The following is a 19,279-nucleotide window of genomic DNA, read 5'->3' on the forward strand; positions in this document are numbered from 1 at the left end:
AAGGAACAGGGGTGTCTCCTGCCCACAAGGATGCTATCTTGCATCATCCTAAGCCACAAACCGTGAAGCAAATGCTTTCATTTCTGGGCCTTACAGGCTACAGTCGTCATTGTGTGCCGGAGTATGCGGAGCTTACAGCCCCTTTGCGTGCCATGGTTAATGAGCAAGGCATGCGTAATCTCGCTGCATCATTGATTTGGGACGTGGTCGCTGAACAAAGTTTCATCACACTAAAGCAGGTTCTCTCGCACACAGCCGCCTTGGCAGTTCCTGATTACACCTTACCCTTCTTTTTGGATGTTTCTGAAAAACCACACTCAGTTAATGCGGTGCTTTTTCAGAAAAAAGGGGGGGAGAGACAGGTGGTGTCATATGTGAGTGTAACATTAGACGCAACAGAGAACAGACATCCGCCATGCACAAGACATGCAGCGGGAGTCGCAAAGATTCTAGACATCATCTCACACATTGGTGGCATCCGTTTTTGCCTGGTATGATTGACAACCACATAAGAGAGTGTGAGACATGCACCACCTACAATGTAAAGTCCACTATCAAGCCACATCAGGGTAAATTTCCCCTACCTGCCTTGCCAGGAGAGGAAATAATTATTGACTACACAGACATGATTGATCGGGTGAAAGGGTACAGATACCTCTTGGTGGCGGTGGATGCATACACCGGCTGGCCTGAGGCTGTACCCGCTAAAAAAGAGGATGCACAAACAGTAGTGAAGTTTTTGATTAACCACTACATTCCCACACATGGTTTCCCTAAAAAGATTCGATCTGATAATGGCACACATTTTAAAAATAAACATCTACAAGCAGTAGAAGCCCAGCTGGGTCTAAAACATGCCTTTGGAACTGTGTATCACCCACAGTCTCAGGGAAAGGTAGAAAGAATGAATCAGACCCTAAAAGGTAAAATCAGCAAAGTGTGTGCACAAAACAAACTTAGCTGGGTGGATGCTCTCCCACTGGCTTTGATGTCAGTAAGGAGCTCAGTTAGTTTGCGGACAGGATTCACACCATATGAACTTAGATGTGGACAGCAGTTTCCTGGACCAGGAGCTGGTGTTGTTATAGCACAGTAAACTCCTTTCTTGGCCTATAAGCCATATTATGATCAGCTCACGGCCCTTGGTTCAGCATTTTCCGCCCAGATCGCAGAGATCGGAGGGGGTGAGGAGAAGCCGCTTCCCCCGACCGACGCTGAGTGGGTGCTCCTGAAGGTCATCAAACGGAAGTGGACGGAACCTAGATGGACAGGGCCCTTTCAGGTGACGGAGAGGACAACTCACGCAATTCGACTTAAGGGGAAAGGAAACACCTGGTTTCATTGGTCATTGTGTGCTGCAGCAGACCCTCCTGCGAGAACCCGAGCAGACATTCGCAGGGATCTGAAGGAACAAGCATAAACTGTTCCTGGGTGGTAGAAAAAGGAGACATTTTATTATTTAACTTCGCTAAACACTAGGAGTGTAGAGTCATTAGGTGTGAAGGCATAAAACAACTTACGTTGAGAGAAGTTCTGCTCAGCTACATGGAAGGTAACGGACTCCACTAGATGGCGCTATTTTGGCTTAATATTCATTAATTCTCACTATATTGATTGTTATGTCGTGTTGTTGTTGTTGTATTCCCTCCCCTGAAATATCTTGCAGTGACGACAAGTCCGTGGAACCTCACCAAGTGACCACGAGAGATTCCAGAAAAGACACCTAGGTGGTTGGGTAAGTGGAAAGGTGTGCTCGTCTCGATGGGTGTTTCCCTGGCTGGTATGTTGTGTGTGGTGGTGTTGGTTGGTTGCTGTTGTATTCCCTGTATTAGGTCTCTCTGGAACCACGCCATCGTGGCCGCATTTGAGAAGCAGGGACCCCACGCTCGCTACCAGATGGTTGCGCTACCAGAACTTGGGCATTGTCGCAGAGGTGCCTACACCCTGGCAGTGGCTCCGCATGGGGATTCCGTGTGAAGTCCTGGTTTGTTGGTCTCAGGGAGCTGAGACCAAGAGGGGGACTTGTGGATATGGGGCTCCACACCTCACTCTTACATACTTACAATTGTCACTATTTACTCAATCACATTCATTTACTTAATCATATTATATCATATTAATTTTACTCATATAGCCAAATATACTAATCATCACGAGTGTTTAGATACAAATATAGTGTGTACTGAAACCATGCAGCTTGGCACCACGGAGAACTGAGACCTGTACAGTATTGAGGCCTCTGTCACCCTGAACATCTGAGAGAGTGGAAAAGTACTGAGAACCAAAGAACGCCATGACTGCATGTCTGATAGCGGAAAACCATAACAACAAGAAGGACCTGAAGGTCGTAGTCACAACGACATATCAAAAGTAAGACGTAATGTAGCCAAAAACAGGAGCCAGGGCCTTGGGAGAATTCCATGCATCAGCAGACATAGGTTCAGTATCCCAGAAATTAAGGGGGGCAGGTGGCAGACCACACGTAGCTGATGTGCATTGGTGAATGATGAGAGAACGTTATCCTTGAGGGTAGACAGGAATGTGTGTGCGCTAACTTTCACGTTTCAGGCCTTGAGGAGTATGATGGGAGTCAGAACGAGGAGGACGTGGACGCGCCTCGGGCCAATGAGGGGGAGGCAACGCCCTCAAATTATGCACAATTCAAATTCATCCTATGTGTTAATAAATACTGGGTCAGGGAAAAAAGTAGTCAGTTCAGACTTCGCGAACTGAACAGCACTGTTGTTGATCAGGGACACGATAGTCAGACCCAGAGCTCTGTACACTTTGCAATTTCTACTGGTGTTTAGAATAAAGCTGATTTTTGAAACTTCAATACCTCCTCCTATTTTCTTCATCAAACGAACACGCGGAGGACCAGGCATTCAGAGAGGTCCTCCAACAAAAGGGACACAAAAAGTAGGCCAAACAGGCTGAAAGAAGGTGTGTTGGGGTTAATCTCCAGTATAACAGGGCTATGCAGTTCACCTCTGGGACAAAACGACGACTACAGACCCCGAGTGCTTCAGCCTGGCTCTGAACATCCAGCATGCCCTCACGCTGAATACTAAACAACAGCTCTGGGATGCGCAGTCACGACCAGAGATGAAGGCCACGTTCGCTCCTGCTCTGTCTGCTTTAGTCGTGTAGAAGCCCACACACAGTGCTGGGAGCGCCGTGTTAAGCCTGTGTCAGCACCCTGAGGTGTGTGGGAACAGAAAAGGCTCCCTGAATTACTTTAAGCTCTCATGATGCATTCATGTGCACAATGTGTGCATTTTCCCGCAAAAGGGCATCTGGCTTTTTAGCTGGACTTGGTATTTAGTGGGAAATTATGCGAAGATAAAGGTGAAGGAGCTCTAGATTGCTTTGGAGTCATCCTGGGAAAACACTGAGAGCATGCCTGCCTGACAGAAATATGAACATGTCGTCCTGATACTGTCTCCTCTTCCCATCTTGCTTAGCTGCTTCTCAGCCTCTCTAATTGGAACAATCACAGCACAGTGTCTCCCAGCTCCACTGCCTGTTGGACCACGGGAGACTGGTACTTGTGAGTATATGTGTGTGTCTTACATCTAAGACAGAGGGCTACAGTACAGCTGATTTCCCCTCAGTGTAGCAGAGAGGAACAGAGGCAGAAGCTCTGGATTGGACACCAAATAACTACACCACATGCTATTCAAAAAGTGTTATTTTGTGTTTATTTTGATGACACTGGACACATCTTCAAACCTCTGTTTGTGTGAATAACCTCATTTATATACACTACCAGTCAAAAGTTTGGACCCACCTTCTCATTGAATGGTTTTTATTTATTCTAATTATTTTGGACATTGTAGTTTAATTCTGAAGAAATCAAAACTATGAAATAATCTGGTTTTGCCATAATCTGGATTACAACAGTAGTCAAATAGGGCTATCCATTGTGTACTAACCCTACCTCTGAACAACACAACTGATGGTCTCAAACACATTAAGAAGGCAAGTCATTCTACAAATGAACTCTTGATAAGGCTCATGTTAGTTAGAAACCATTCCAGGAGACCACTTCATGAAGCAGACCGAGAGAATACCAAGAGTGTGCAAAGCTGTCATGAAGGAAAAAGGGGGCTACTTTACAGAATCTAAAATATAAAACATATTCTGGTTTGTTTAACACTTTTTTGTAAATTAAAAAAATATGTATATGTTCTTTCATAGTTTTGATGTCTTTGGTATGAATCTACAGTGTTTCAAATAATTAAAATAAATACAAACACTTAAAGGAGAAGGTGTTTCCAAACTTTTGACTGGTAATTATAACTTCTGTTTGGCACAAACTGGCCTTTAGCTCCTTGTGAAGCACACCAAACATTTTAGCTTATATCCTAATAAAGAGAAAATACAAGGACAAACTAAGACTGACCATGCGCTAGCTGTTCAGCTCTGACTACAAAGGCAGAAAGACCTCTGGATGCTGATGAAGGTGTTTGATACCTGACAGGACAGCTTTTAAAGCAGTGACCTGGAGGGCAGCAGATTTGTGTGTAGGTCAGGTGTAATATGTTGCCTTCAAATGTGGTTGTGTTTTCCATGTTCACGAGGAGAGACCATATGAATGCCCCTCTCTTTTGGTATTCATGGCATCGTAAGTCCAATTTTTTGGAAAGCTTTGATTTCATGAGTTGTGACTCGCCTGATGACGTTTGCAGAAAATGGTGGAGCACATGGAATCAAGCTTTGGTTACATTAAGCCTTTTTCTCAATAGGTTTGACATGGATTTATAGTCATATATATTTTTTTATGTCTGTTCTTCAGAATAAAGTTCACTGGGTAGATTTCAGGCTCTGTGACATTTTAAGTACAGACACCACACTGTACAGAAATTGAACTTCATCTCACCTTGGGGGTCCCTGGAGTGGCTGCTCCATCCTTGGGTGAGGTGTTCTTACTGCAGGAGAGAGAGAGAACACAAAACAGAGTTTCATGAGTTTGTCTTGTAGTTCAGTGTCTGACATGTCTGTGTGCTTGTTTTCATGCTTCCAGTGTTTCCTCCTGACACTCCTCTGACAGGTCATTCATTTTTTTTTACATATCATGTATTTTTGGAAGCTGTGTTCACCAGAAACTTGTTCCCTGGGTTTGTGGGAGAGAAAAAAATTGCAGAGATTTGGTTTGTGAATGCAGCCAGCTCACGGTCACTTTGACTCTGAAATATGTGGAGGACAATCCACTGCCTTGTAAACATTACAGGGAAAGAGAGAGAGAAACAGAGAGATGGGTGGACGTATAAAGATGTAGAAAAAAATATTGAAGCAGTTGCTAAATAATTTTGTCTATTTCCTGACGTTTTAGCTTTGAGATCTTAATATAATTAAGTAGCTGCTTTTCTGCCAATGAACATTTCAATGCACTCTATATCTGATCTTTGGACACTTTTACTGTCTCATTCTTTCATTCACTACCCAACAGTTTTCCCTCCCCTTTCTTGGCTCTCTGGTGCTCCTTTTTTTCTCCCCCTCTGCCTCTTTCTCTCTTTTTCATCATCATTTTTTCTTGCTCTTCTACATTTCTCTCTCTCTATCTCTCTCTCTGACTTGCAGCAGAACATAGAGATAAATGTTTCCGAGCTTCTCCAAGCGTTGCGACATGCCTGACGTTGACAGAGCAAGACAGGGTTTGGATGTTTGCTTTGAGACCCTGTTAGCTCTCCAGACCCTCTCGGACACACACACACACGCACACATATACAAACACACTCACACACACACACACAGAGTGACAGTGTGGCTGAAACTGAATTGAGCGGGATCTCTAATCTGACAGCACGCGTTGGTAGATGAGGATTTCCTTTTTCAATGGATGGATGGATGGGTAATAAGAATAAGAATCCTTATTTATGTGTCACTTATCTGAAGGAAACATTTACAAAGTGCTTCACGGGACGGTAAGAGAGCAAGACGAGGAACATATAAGACAGATACATAATGCATAGCTGCACAGTGAGGAAGGCCTGAACGCAGATAGATAGAGGGATGGAAGTATGGATATAATGTCAACACGTCACACATTCTGGACTTCATGTGGTTATACAGCATCACTCAGCCTTCAACTGTTAGGCTGAAAACCACAAGTTCATATTCAAACTAACATGAAAATCCACATATTTTAAGTGGCACTCCAAATATTTCATTTTAAGAAAGTCAGTTTTCTAATGAAGCCTGTGAGAGCAGACGTGAGAGCAGACGTTTAAAGGATAAGTTCACTCATTTCCACATCTTTAACTATTGAAGGTGGCTGTTTCAAAGGTATGTTTATTTCTGCTTTAATCTATTCCGTTCCAATCTGCTTTGATCTATTCCGTTCTATTCTGCCATGATCCATTCCATTCTATTCTGCTTTGATCTATTCTGTTCTATTCCGTTCTTTTCTGCTTTGATCTATTCTGTTCTATTCCGTTCTATTCTGCATTGATCTATTCTGCTTTGATCTATTCTGTTGTGATCTATTCTGTTCTCTTCCATTCTATCCTGCTTTGACTTATTCTGTTCTATTCCGTTCTATTCTGCTTTGATCTATTCCGTTCTATTCTGCTTTGATCTATTCTGCTTTGATCTGTCCTATTTTGATCTATTCTGCTTTGATCTATTATATTCTCTTCCGTTCTATTCTGCTTTGATCTATTCTGTTCCATTCCATTCTATTCTGCTTTGATCTATTCTTCTATGATCTTTTCTGCTTTGATCTATTCTGCTTTGATCTATTCCGTTCTATTCTGCTTTGATCTATTCTGCTTTGATCTGTCCTATTTTGATCTATTCTGCTTTGATCTATTATATTCTCTTCCGTTCTATTTTGCTTTGATCTATTCTGTTCTATTCCATTCTATTCTGCTTTGATCTATTCTTCATTGATCTTTTCTGCTTTGATCTATTCTGCTTTGATCTATTCCGTTCTATTCTGCTTTGATCTATTCGGCTTTGATCTATTCCGTTCTATTCTGAGGACAAGAAGGATCCTTCATTTGTCAATTTTTATTCATCAAAAACATCAATACAAAATATTTTTTGCGCCCAACAACCACTCTGTTTCTTCTCTGTCTTCTAACCCATACATTTGGCATGGCCACTCACTAAATACAAAATGCTTATGTTTGTCAGTTATGTGCTACTACAGAAACGTGGTGGTGCAAGATGGCAGCCTCCGTGGTAGGGAACCTGCTCCTATCTAGATCTAAAAGGCTCATTCTAAGTGAACAAAAACAAAATGATTTATATATTTAGATGTTTTTCTCTTATATGGACATAATTATGAACTTGATATTCCAGTTGCACCAAGTCTGTTCTGCTAAGTGACACTAATTGCTACACACTGCACCTTCAACACTGCTGTGTGTGTGTACTCAGAGTGTGTTTGCATCAGGCACATGTATACTTAATGTCTGTGTGGTGAACAAGCCTGTAAAAACTAGCGTTACTGTGTCTGTGCTGTGTGTGTGCATGTGTTTGTGTGTGTATTGTCATGCTGCTGGATGTCTTCTGTGTGTGTGTGAGCGGAACAGCGAGCCTCACCTCCACCAACAAAGAGAATAAACACGGGTGACACAGTCAAGCTGCTGTGTAATGCAGGGAGATCTGCCAAAACCACCACCTCTCTCCCCCCTTTTCTATCTCTGTCTCTGTCATCTCTCCCTCCGTCTCCCTCTATCTCTCTTTTATTCATTACCTGGAGCCTCTGCAGAGGCATCAACAATAACAGCCACCTCTACCTGCTCGTTGACGGTGTCAAACAGCGACAAGAGACGGGGGGAGAGAGGGGAACAGGAAGAGAGAGAGAGAGAGAGAGAGAGAGGGAGAGAGGACAGCAGCTGCATACCTGCCACGATGGGAGAAAATTGCCACAGTGACAGAGAGCGCTGATAGAGAGATGAAAGGGAGCAAAGAAGAGAGGGGGTAAAAGAAAAGAGGTAGATGGAGATGAAATGTGAGGTGAGAGAGAAGGTAAAGAGAGATCGAGCGAGGGGAAAGATGAAAGAAGACAGAAAACGAGAGTTGTTGTGTCGTCGCCTCTGTTTGCCCGGTTCTATGAATTTTTGATGGTGAGGGTTATAGGTTTGGAAATTCCTGCTGCCTGCCGCGTCAAAGCAAAGAGGAAAGAGGAGAGAGTGGAAATGAGCAGCACAGCAAAGAGAAACAAACACAGACACAGACAGAGAGACAGATAGACAGATGGACAGAGACACAGGGGGGAAAGGAAGGAAGGGAGGAAAGAGAGAGGGGAGACAAAGCAATTTAAAAATCATTGTGGTGTGTGTGCATTTGTGTGTGTGTGTGAACAGAGGGAGGTGAGGTGAGGGCCTGCCTATCTGAAACCTCATCATCCCACAACATCACACACAGCCTTTACTGAACTTGTCATACAGCACGCCTCCAAGGTGCTGATTTGGATGAACTTCTTTTTGTTTGGAGGAAAGCAGAGAGTGATACGAATAGTTGATCATGAATAAAGTGAAATAATCAAAATCTACACTTAATGATTTTTTTTGGGTTGAACCTCAAAGATCATAGCCTCAAGCCTTTGCTGCATGTCTCCACTCCCCATGTTGCCTGTCTAATAAAGGCAAAAAAGCCCCCCAAAAATAACTTCCATGACTCCATGAGTGTGTGGATTGGGATTAGTTAAGTGTCTCATTTGTGGTGAAGCTAACCCAATGTGTTAATGGACTACTTTTCAAACCCATTGCAACTTGAAAGTGAGCGTCTTTCATCCCTTTAAACCGCTGGGGGACTTTCTTTTATCAAACCACATGAACTCTTAATGAAAATAAGTGGACTCACAGGTTCAACAGGAGTCTCCATGAGTAAAACTGTTTCTTTAAAGAAGAGGAGAAGGGGGACAACGGCACACATGCAGAGTCCTTCAAAGGTTTTCAATATCAGCCACAAAGTTTTATCTCAACACGTCCATCTCAGCTTCTAAAAACACCAAGAGGCTGTCAGTTAAAGATGTAGGACTGGAGACAACACCACTTGTGATACTTTAAGACGACGACAGTAAAGGACCAGTAAAGGCTTCATTTAAGGCTCTCTAGTAATTACTTATCTGTGTCTGATGTGTGGTTTGTATATGGTGTTGTAAACAACAAGGGAACATACAAAAAGAATCAAGGCAAAGTAACTCAAGATAAGTTCTGAAACTTCCAGGAAAGCTGAGTCTGGATCAGTCTCCTCTCTCAGCCTCCACACTTTGAATCTGGACTGATGTTGAACTCATCTGTGACCTGAGAGTGATTCCATTCAGGAAAACTGCCCTCCCTCAAAAACCTGCTTAAATCTCCATCAATCAAGTCCTTGTGGACACAGACTGAGTCTGAGTGACAGCTTGCAGAGGCCTCTGTCCTGCCCACATCCAGCTCTACCAGAGGAGAAATGGAGGGATGCTGCTGACCCAAAGATACTTATTGGTTTTGCGTTTTTGTGTCGTCTGCACGGTGGGCGGATGCAAATTGATTATGGAGGAAGAGAAAGAAGAGGAAGGATCGAGTATGTGGATTACTTCGCCCCCCAAGAGCCAGCAGACATGTTCAGGGCATGATAGATTTCCATTTGCTCCACTGTGTGTGTATGTGTGTGTTTCTGAATGTCCATGTATGAACAACAACAGAATTCACAGTCACCTGACGACTTGTTAAAAAACACACACACATGAATGTAGAAAGAAAAGGAAAATATCGAAGAAATAGAAAACAAAAAGAAGAACAGATACTTCTAGAAGAGACCAAGTGGATGAAGGACACACATGTTTTTCACACCGGCATATTCAAACACACACACACCTTCGTTTCCATACCCACAGCTCTTTCATTCAGGCACGCTGGTCGTCATTAAAGGCAGATTTACTACAAATTGGACCAAATTCCCACTGTCACTTTCAATGATGGCTGCTACCATGCAGAGAGCCCAGAGAGGAAGAGACAGCATGAGCGTGTGTGTGTGCGTGTGTGTCTGTATGTGTGTGTGTGTGATGTAGAATAAGGAAGATTTTGTGATATAAACCTGCAGACACACTTTCTGCTTTCATTTTATCTCCTTCTTCATGATACAAAATTACTATGAGAGTTTTAGTGTTTGTATAAGTGTGTAAAGTCAAAGTTTTATCAAAATATTTTAAAATGTTATCCCCAGCGTCCTTCTTTTCTCCCTCCTCCTGTCCTCTTTTCCTTCTCAAGGTGTGTGCGTGTGTGTGTGTGTGTGTAGGACGGGTTAATGGTGAGTGTCTAAATCTGCCAGGCATGACGTTAGCCACCATCCCATCTCACCCCGGATGACGCTATTTCCTTAAATAACCGTGCATGTTTGTGTGTGTGTTCATGTGTCATTGTGTGTGTGTGTGTGTGTGTGTGTGTGTGTGTGTGTGTGTGTGTGTGTGTGTGTGTGTGTGTGTGTGTGTCAGTGTGTGTGTGTGCGGCTTGCACGGTGTCTCAGACCCACACAGGGAAGGGCAGATGACTAACCTTTATTAATTATTGAAACACACACACACACTCACACACACACACACACACACACACACACACACACACACACACACACACACACACACACACACACACACCTCACAATATCAGACAATGATGGATGGATGACCCTCTCTCTGTTCTATTTTATTCTGTCTCTATCCACCCGTTCCCCTGAGCTTTCAGCCACATCCCCCGGCCGTCATCAAGGGTGTTCAGTCATTATGGACACACTTTAGTTACTGACATTTCAGTCTACAACTAAACAATCTGTTCAAAACTAAAGACTTTGATATTCTGTTCTCTGAGGCGATTCTTAAGTTCTTTAAAGTTCTTTCTCTGTAAAGTTGTTCTTACTTTTGGATCCCTCCAGCAATCCTTTTCCTCATGTCTAATTTTCATTCCAGCATCACAACTTTCCCCCATTTTTCATGTCTCTATTGATTAATTCTGAAGATAAGAAATAGTCTGGCCTGCAGGAAAATCTGTATTTCTCTCCATTACTCATCCAACCTTTACGAGAGCTCCTACGCAAATGACGACATATTTTGTCTGTCGTTACGACCCTCTAAGACCAGGCACAGGACGGTTTTCTAAATCAGTGCTTCAACTAATCATAGCTTTTACATGCCTGCAAACTTTGAGTACATGTTGATACCCAACAAACAGGTGGACCATGTGGTTAAAACCTTATATGAAGATTGTGGTTTAAATCAAAAATAGGTATTCTTCTAATGTTGGTTAATTTAAGGGCTGTGTTCCTTAACGCAGTTTTTTTGCGCTGTCAGCATCCACAACCTCAATTTCAGAGAATTTCTCTACTGTTCCAAAGCTTGATAGTTAGAGTCACATGGTCTCTGGTGTGAATATGGTCTTACTTGATTTGACAGAGAATTCAAAACAGCATTGTATGTAGGAGACAAATGGTGTCTTAGTCCACCACTTCTGTTAAGAGAAGGGTGTTCAAGCTTAACATAGATGGCTTCCTTGACCCCTCTTTCATACCAACGCTCTTCTCTGTCCAAGCTTTGGATCACCATGACCTGGATAACTGAGAACCTTCAAAGACATATTGCCTCTCTACTGTTGCTCGGTTGATAAAGTTACCTGCAAGTCCTCTGCTTCCCTAACAAGTGACTTTACTGGAAATCATACCTCGAATCAAACTAGTGTGGTTACTTTCTCCTCCGTATCGACCTCCATCATTGTTTTGACAGAGTTTGTATAAGAAGCCCCACCCCTTCTTGATTTTGATTGGTCGGTGATGGAGAAGTGACACTTTAAGTGGGTTGCTCCACATAAATCGTCCTCCACTTACAAAGCCAGGAAGAGAAACACAGGAGTTCAATGAGTTTATCCCAGTTCATTGTTTTGCTTTTATTAAAGCTTGCAGGTTGAAAACATGAGACTGACTGACAAAGTAAACTTTTACTCTTATCATTATTATTTAAACCATTGTTTTAACATGTATTTATTTATCTTATTTATAAAAAATATGTATTTATTTATCTATTTATTTCTTGTGTTCATCTGATCTTGTTAACTCTACCTTATTTTTAACTTTTCTTTCCACTCTTACTTATTTTATTAATTTTACTGTATTGATTTTATTTTATTTTTAAGTATTTTATTTATAATCATGCCTTTTATAATTTTACCATTGCTGTTTTCTGTCTCTCTGTTATTCTGTGAAGCACTTTGGGCTGCATGTTTTTATGTATGAAAGGTGCTATATAAATAAAGTTGAGTTGAGTTGACAGAGGAAGGCAGGAGGAAAGAGTGAAAGAAGAGGATTTGGAGAGAAAAATTACAGTTTTACATCAAGACTCCACCACAGCTCTGAACGAAGCTCCACTGTCTCTATGCATTTGTACTATTATGATGAACCGCACAACAGTGTGATGTTTGTGTCCCAGTGAGGGAGTTTACACAACCTTACAGTTTTTGGGATGGGAGTTGTAATCCAAGGTGCCCACCAGGACTTGACTTACCTGTACATAGACTTTTTTGGGGGGTTTAGTTTGAACATTTAGGGCACTGGAAACCTTACTGGGATTAGTTGTATAAAAAAAGGTTCTGCCGAGTTCTTTGTGTGACCTGTCTGTTTGTGCCTTTTTCAATAGTCTTGATATCCAAGATTTTGATGTGCAGCTTCTGGAATCTGTTGTAATCGCTTTATACGCTCTTTAAAAATGAACACAATCAAGTCTGTGGGTTTTGGGTGGGATGGCGGGTGGGTCTCCTTTCTTTTCTCTCAGTTAATGTACATTTTAAAGAGATTTGTTGCCACAGCTGTGTGATTTGTGACTGTATTGAAAAGATGAAATGTAAACATTTATATTTTTTGTGTGTTATCCTTTCTCCTTGAGCCCCAAGTCCCATCACAACGCCTCCTCCACATTTACATGGGGGGAACAGACTATGTAAAAAGGGCTATGGATTGCCAAAATGAGTAGAAAAAGAAAGACAGGGGACTTAAGAAGACGTGAGTAAGGGTAGAAGATGGCAAAGAATAAGTAAATAAAAGATTCAAGATAACAGAGAGGATATGGGGAGAGAGAAGGATAAGAAAACGAGGAGGCCAGGAGGAGAAGTGGTACAGTAAATATTGCAGACATGGACAGATGGGAGGAGGGGTAGAGGAGGTATAAACTGGGGTAAATGAAGTGTGATTTCCACGTGGGGTGACGCTATCTGTTGCCCTGCTCCCCCAGGTTGATGGGGACTATCATAAAGCTGGGCCGCATAGGTGGACACTGGGTCACACACAAACACAGACCACACACTGGCGTACGCAAAACACACACACATACACACCGCCAGACATGTGGTCAAGGTGAAATATGGATCCTAATGGTTGTATCCCATCGTTAAAAGGGCTTGGAGTTGATTTATCCATCGTAAAACAGCTCGTGCAACTGCCAGGAGGAGAAGAAGGGGGCGGCAGTGAACCTAAGGTCACAGGTTTGAATCCTCATCCCCGCAGGAAACACTTAGCCTTACGTCGACGGCGTGCCTCTGCCTTTTATGCAGATTTATAGCACCCAAATCTCCGCTCAGAAAGAATAGCAGTCAGTGAGGCCCACATAAAAACTGAGTTAAAGCTCTGTCTTAACCCTTTGCTTTAAAAAATGATAATCTTTATGAGCAATAAAATATTTGTCTTGAAAATCTTTTTTATTACCTCTTTCATTGGTATCAAGATAGCATTACCTAACTCAAGAGATATAATGAAGATATATAGTAAATTAATTGATCAGACTTTTAAATTTAGACTGGGGATGAACAAAGACATACCTTGATGTTTATTTTGGGTAATTTTAGGGTTATATGTGTAGGAAAGGAAAAACAGTAACATAGATATGTAAGAGGCCTACCTGAGACATATGCTGGCTAGCCGCTCTATCTCTGTCTCCATGTGTTCCTGAAGCTCTCCGGGCCTGAGCAGCACCTGGCAGATGGGACAGATTGGAGCCTGGCTGTCGTACAGAGACATCTTCTTTTTACCTGGAGAGGAGAAAGCAAACAAAGGAGGTGACGTGAGTGTTTATCAGGGACTAGTGAGAGATGAAGATTCAGACAATTGTTCAACATTTTGTATGGATTGTGTTTTTGTATCAGAATGTATCTCAAAGTGAAAAAAAATAATGATACAATTGTGCTTGGTGAGTTTCTTTTGCTCAGAGACCTTGTGAAAATCAGAGTTGTTTGACCGCCACATTAAAAACATCATTTTGAGAATCCAGTCCAAATAAAGGTTATATTGTGACTTCACATATGGCAGTATGAGTATTATTATTGTTATTATTGTAATTTTATGAGAATGAAGTGATAAGAAGATGAAGTTGTATGATATCAGAATAAATCTGGACATTTATGAAAATAACTTCAGCCTCGTCCAGGACAGATTAAAAGTCTTTTGAAAGTCCAAGTTTTTGTGAGACTTTTACTAATGTCTAACTTCACAACAGGCTCCACTTTCCTCATTTTAGGGCAGTCAAATATCTACTCTTCTTTTATTTCTAACATATCAGAATCAGAATCAGAATCAAAATCCTTTATTGTCATTGTAGCAACAACAAAATTATTGTTTACACTCAAATGATGCACTCACTCACTCAAGGACAAAAAATATCGGCGAACTGTAGCCTGAAATTACAACTTTTTTTCATTATGATGTTATGACTTTATTCTCATAACATTATATAATAATAAATATTAGAGTTATATTATTAGAAATTCTCATAATGTCTCTGGGCCAGAACCAGCAGACTGAGAGTTTTATCCACCAGGCAGTCAGGATGCTGAACTCTCTCCCTGTTTTGCCCCCTCTTCCCATAGTGCCTCCTTCACAGACTTAACCCGGTCACTGACCCCCCTCCCAAATCAACGCCGAGGTCTGTCATCCTCAGGACTGAAATGCACACTCACTTTGATTTTTAATTGCACTATAGCAATGTTTTTGCACTGTTTCAAAACTGTATTTTATTATTTTTATTAGCTTACTCTTTTTAATTTAAGCTTATCTTTCTCTAGCTATTTCCTATGTTTATCTGTTGTTGTCGTTGCTAGGGTCTGAGAGAGAAATGTAATATCAAATCCTCTGTATGTCTGGTGCATACTGCAGTTTTTGACAATAAAGAAGACTTTGAACTTTTGAACTTTGAATTTTGAATAAAGGACTTTCCATGTATATTTACGATTTTATTCTCACAATAAAATTACTTAATTCTTGCAATTGACACCTTTAATCTTTTAAAAGTGCCACTTTTCCTCATAAAACTCTGACCTGATTCACTAAATCTATTTTTTTCTTCAATTTGGTCCTCATACTCTGTCATACAGCTCATAATTTGACTGTGTTTGTATTTTTCATGCCGCTCACATCATACACATTACACTGGACAACCCCTTCAGTTAAGCAAGGACACTCAAGGAAACTTCAGCATTGTGTATTCTTGCTAGCACTTGTTTGAATCATGGTTATCCTCCGTGAAATAACATGCATTAAGTGCATAATAATCTGCTTCACACACAGAGGAAAAGGGGAGCAGAGCACGGTACAGCCTCCCTGTGTCCTCTAAGGTCAAAGCAGATTTAAAGAAGTGTCGGCCGTGGATGAGATAATGCTGTATAGAGTCTGCCAACACTACCTCACTTCATTGTCCTTGATCAGCAGGGCACAGGGTGGGGCCCACCTGTACGTGTGTCAGCGTGTGTTTCATTGTGTTACTGGAGGTATGTGTGGACTGTGTGTGTGTGTGTGTGTGTGTGTGCACTCTGAATCACTCGTAGTATACATCCCAGGTTTGCTTTCCAGTCTTTGTGTGTAGGCTAAATATAAAGTCTATTGAAAGTTTCTCAATGTCTTAATGTTGGAGGACACTTCCTGATTTCCTGTATTTAGCCAATCAAGAGGGCTATTATAGTCAGTGAACAATAGGCCCCGCCTCAGTCAGGATATCCCGTTTAGACTGCTTGTCACCACGGCAACGAGAGGACCAGGTACGGTGGGGTGGGGGGGGGACTCCCAATCTGTTTTGTCTTTGGTGTTTCTCTGTCCCTGTCTTCTTCTCTCTCTCACACACACTAACACACAAACACACACACACATATATACATACACATGCACATGCACACACAGCCCCCTGGGGACATGTATCCTTGCTCACATATTGGTCTGTCAGAACAGTTTCCTGCAAGAGGACTCATCAAGAGACAACCAGTGAGTAACACACAGACACGCACACACACTCATACACACACACCCTCCATATTCCAGAGCGTGTGTGTGCATACCAGGCTCCCATTCTCCTGCTCCGCTACTTAACAGAGCCACAGCAGTGGACACGTTAAGTGACTTTGAAAAATAGGTAATCGATTACTCTCTGCCTCTCTCTCTTTGCCTCTATTTCTCTACATCTCTTTTTATTTTTACACGCCGTTCCCTCCCTCCGTTTTTTCCCTCTCCAGCCTCATCCATTTCTGTTCACTACAATTTTTTTATTTGTTTCATTTCTGTCTCTCCCTTTCTCATCGGTCATCTCCTACTCTTTTGTTACTCCATGCTCACCTCCTTTCTTTCTTTCTTTCTTTCTTTCTTTCTTTCTCCCTACCTCCCTCTACCACTCTCTCCATTGCTCATCTCCTCTCTCTGTCTCTGCCTTGTTGTCTCCTCCACCTTGCTCCCTTTAGTGTATTTCCCTCTCGCCTTGTTTCTCCATCTCTCTTCCCCCCCCTCTCCGTCTCTCCATTATTGCTTTGACAAGATAATTTGAGTCATGCTGAAGCCGTCGCCATCCGCCACAGCAAACAAAGAAAGATCCAATCCCTGTCTGCAGCTGATGGGGCTCTTTCTATTCCACTGACACACACAAACACAACTGGAGGCACACACACACACGCACATATATGCACACACTAACATTTTCCTGCTCTTGATTGTTTCTCAGTTTCTGAAATGTTACAAAAGGAAACTTTTAAAATGTAAATTCTTGTTTTGCATGGTCTAAGTTGACTTTTTAGCATCTCAATGTGCAATTTTATTAAAATTGAGGATTTTTTTTGTGACTTTACTTTCTATTATTTAAAAAAAAGGAAAAGGATGAACTGCAAAATGTGAACAATCAACAACAGGAATGTGGAGGGGTAATATGCCACGCTGTGATTTGATGGAAGAGGTGGAACTGTGATAACCAATCATTTTATTGTTACAGAGACCCCCAAAGTTACAAGAAGTGGACTTTTTGTCTTATAGGAAACAAGTTTATTTTCTTGTGCACACAAAATAATTAATTCTTCCCACAAGTTAATGATACTGAATGCATAAGATCATTAACTTGTTCTCACAAGATGTTTACCTGTGTGAACAATATAACAACTTGTGCCTCTAAGATGATCATACTGAGCAGCTCTGTAGATTGTAATGAGTTGAATAGAATAAAACTTTATTATAGAACGGATTATGAAACCTAAGGTCCCCAAGGTATAAATAAGAAAGTATGAAAATAAAAAAAGTCATAAATAAATAAATAAGGTAACAAATGCCTGACAAAGCATGACACAAAATATATCGGTAGGTAAAAATAGGAACATGTTTTGTACATTATAGTAAAAAAAAACAAACACTTTAAAGAGGTCGGTTTTGTCGGTTCAGCCATATTTTATTTATCTTTTTATTTTTTAAATGTATTTTTATTTCATGTAAAGCATCTTTGAATTCCTAAAAAAGCGCTATATCAATCGTGTCTATTATTAATATTATTATTATTATTATTATTATTATTATTATTATTATTATTATTATTTCCTTTTCTATGGCTTAACTGCTCAAGCTAAGTTCACACATATGTCACGTACTCATATTTTCTTGATATTCCTTAAAGCTATTATGTGGAGTTTTCGGTTTGTGTTGGTTTTGGCGCCCCCTGAGGGCAAACATGTAGATCTTATCCCCTCGCTAATCCTGTCCTTTACATGACAACGCAGTTTTTTTCTGACAGAACATCCTGGTCTGTCTCACCAAACCCCCTCAGAGCAGTTTGAGGCATAAAAAATGACAGTAGAAAAAATGTCAATCTTGTTGCTTGTTGTTTTTGTTTGTCATAAAGAGGCATCCGTTTCATTTTGAGTCTGTTTCCCAACCAGTTAAAAGCTCCTCAGAGGAGCTTTAACATAGAGTGTTTTTTTTAACTCGTGTTTTATGACATAGTTTCAAATCAGATAAATATCGTGTGTCAAAGTTATTCAAGTTTGGCTTTTGAAACACTCAAAACGTGTCAAACTTTGACTTTACAACTCTCTTTCATTTGATTCAATTAATTCCATTTTTTCCTTTAAATTAAAAATATCCTGGGGTTCTTCCAGCTTGTTTTCTGTCACTATCTCTCGCCCTTCTCTTTTGTCATTTTCTTATGCAGCTTTCCTTTTCTCCCTCCCTCTGTCAAACACTCCCTGAGGGAAGTGAGTGATGGTGAGAGGCGAATGGACAGATAAATCCAGGGGAGGAGAAGAAGAAAAAGAGGAGGGGAGAAAGGGTGTGTGTGAGGGGGGGGTGTTGATGTGATGTCGCACACCGGGCTTGTCAGCGCCTTAAAGATGATTAATGTTGAGGCAACACACACACATACACACACACACACACACACACACACACACACACACACACACACACACACACACACACACACACACACACACCTACAAGCTTTGCACATGTCCTGCTTTGGACCTCACAGCTCAAACACACACACACACACACACACACCCTAAGGCATAACAAGGGTAGCGTTTAATCTGGGGGAGCAGAGGAGAGAGGAGGAAGAGGAGGGAGAGGAGGAAGAGGAGAGGGCTGGACAATAACAAGGAAATAGGCCTGACAGGACTTTTTAGTGGGGAGATTCCTCAGTGAAATGCCGGCTGGCGGAGCGAGCGAGGGATGGATGGTTGCATGGACGGAGGAGAGCAGAGAGGAGGTGTGAAGCTCTGTGACAGCCATGATGGAGTGTCGGCTTGATTCCCCCCTAATGTGCCAAGATGGATCGTCTCATCTCTCTTTCTCTCTGACTTTCTCCTATCTCCCTCCATCAACCCCTCCATCTGTCTTTCCTTTTTACCTCTCTCTCTGTTCCATTTGTTTCTCTTTTCAGATCCATATCTCTCTATCTTTTTTTTTTCCTCACTCCGTCTCTCTTTCATGATCTTCCGTCCTTTCCATCTCTGACACTCGATCCACTTAATGGCTCTCACTGGTTTTTGTTCATGACACAAAACATGTCACTGAA

General features: G+C 41.6%; 1 protein-coding gene across 1 annotated transcript in view; it reads right to left on the reverse strand.

Annotated features, from left to right (window-relative positions):
- LOC117826689 (E3 ubiquitin-protein ligase Rnf220-like) overlaps positions 1–19,279 on the reverse strand; it is a 308,612-nt gene that overhangs the window by 7,909 nt on the left and 281,424 nt on the right. The window contains exons 10-11 of the mRNA XM_034702943.1: positions 13,874–14,003; positions 4,883–4,931 (exon numbers count right to left, since the gene is read on the reverse strand). Coding sequence (XP_034558834.1) covers positions 4,883–4,931; positions 13,874–14,003 — 179 coding nt within the window. The remainder of the gene's footprint in view (positions 1–4,882; positions 4,932–13,873; positions 14,004–19,279) is intronic.

The sequence above is a fragment of the Notolabrus celidotus genome, chromosome 15, assembly GCF_009762535.1.
Source record: "Notolabrus celidotus isolate fNotCel1 chromosome 15, fNotCel1.pri, whole genome shotgun sequence".
Lineage (NCBI taxonomy): Eukaryota > Metazoa > Chordata > Actinopteri > Labriformes > Labridae > Notolabrus > Notolabrus celidotus.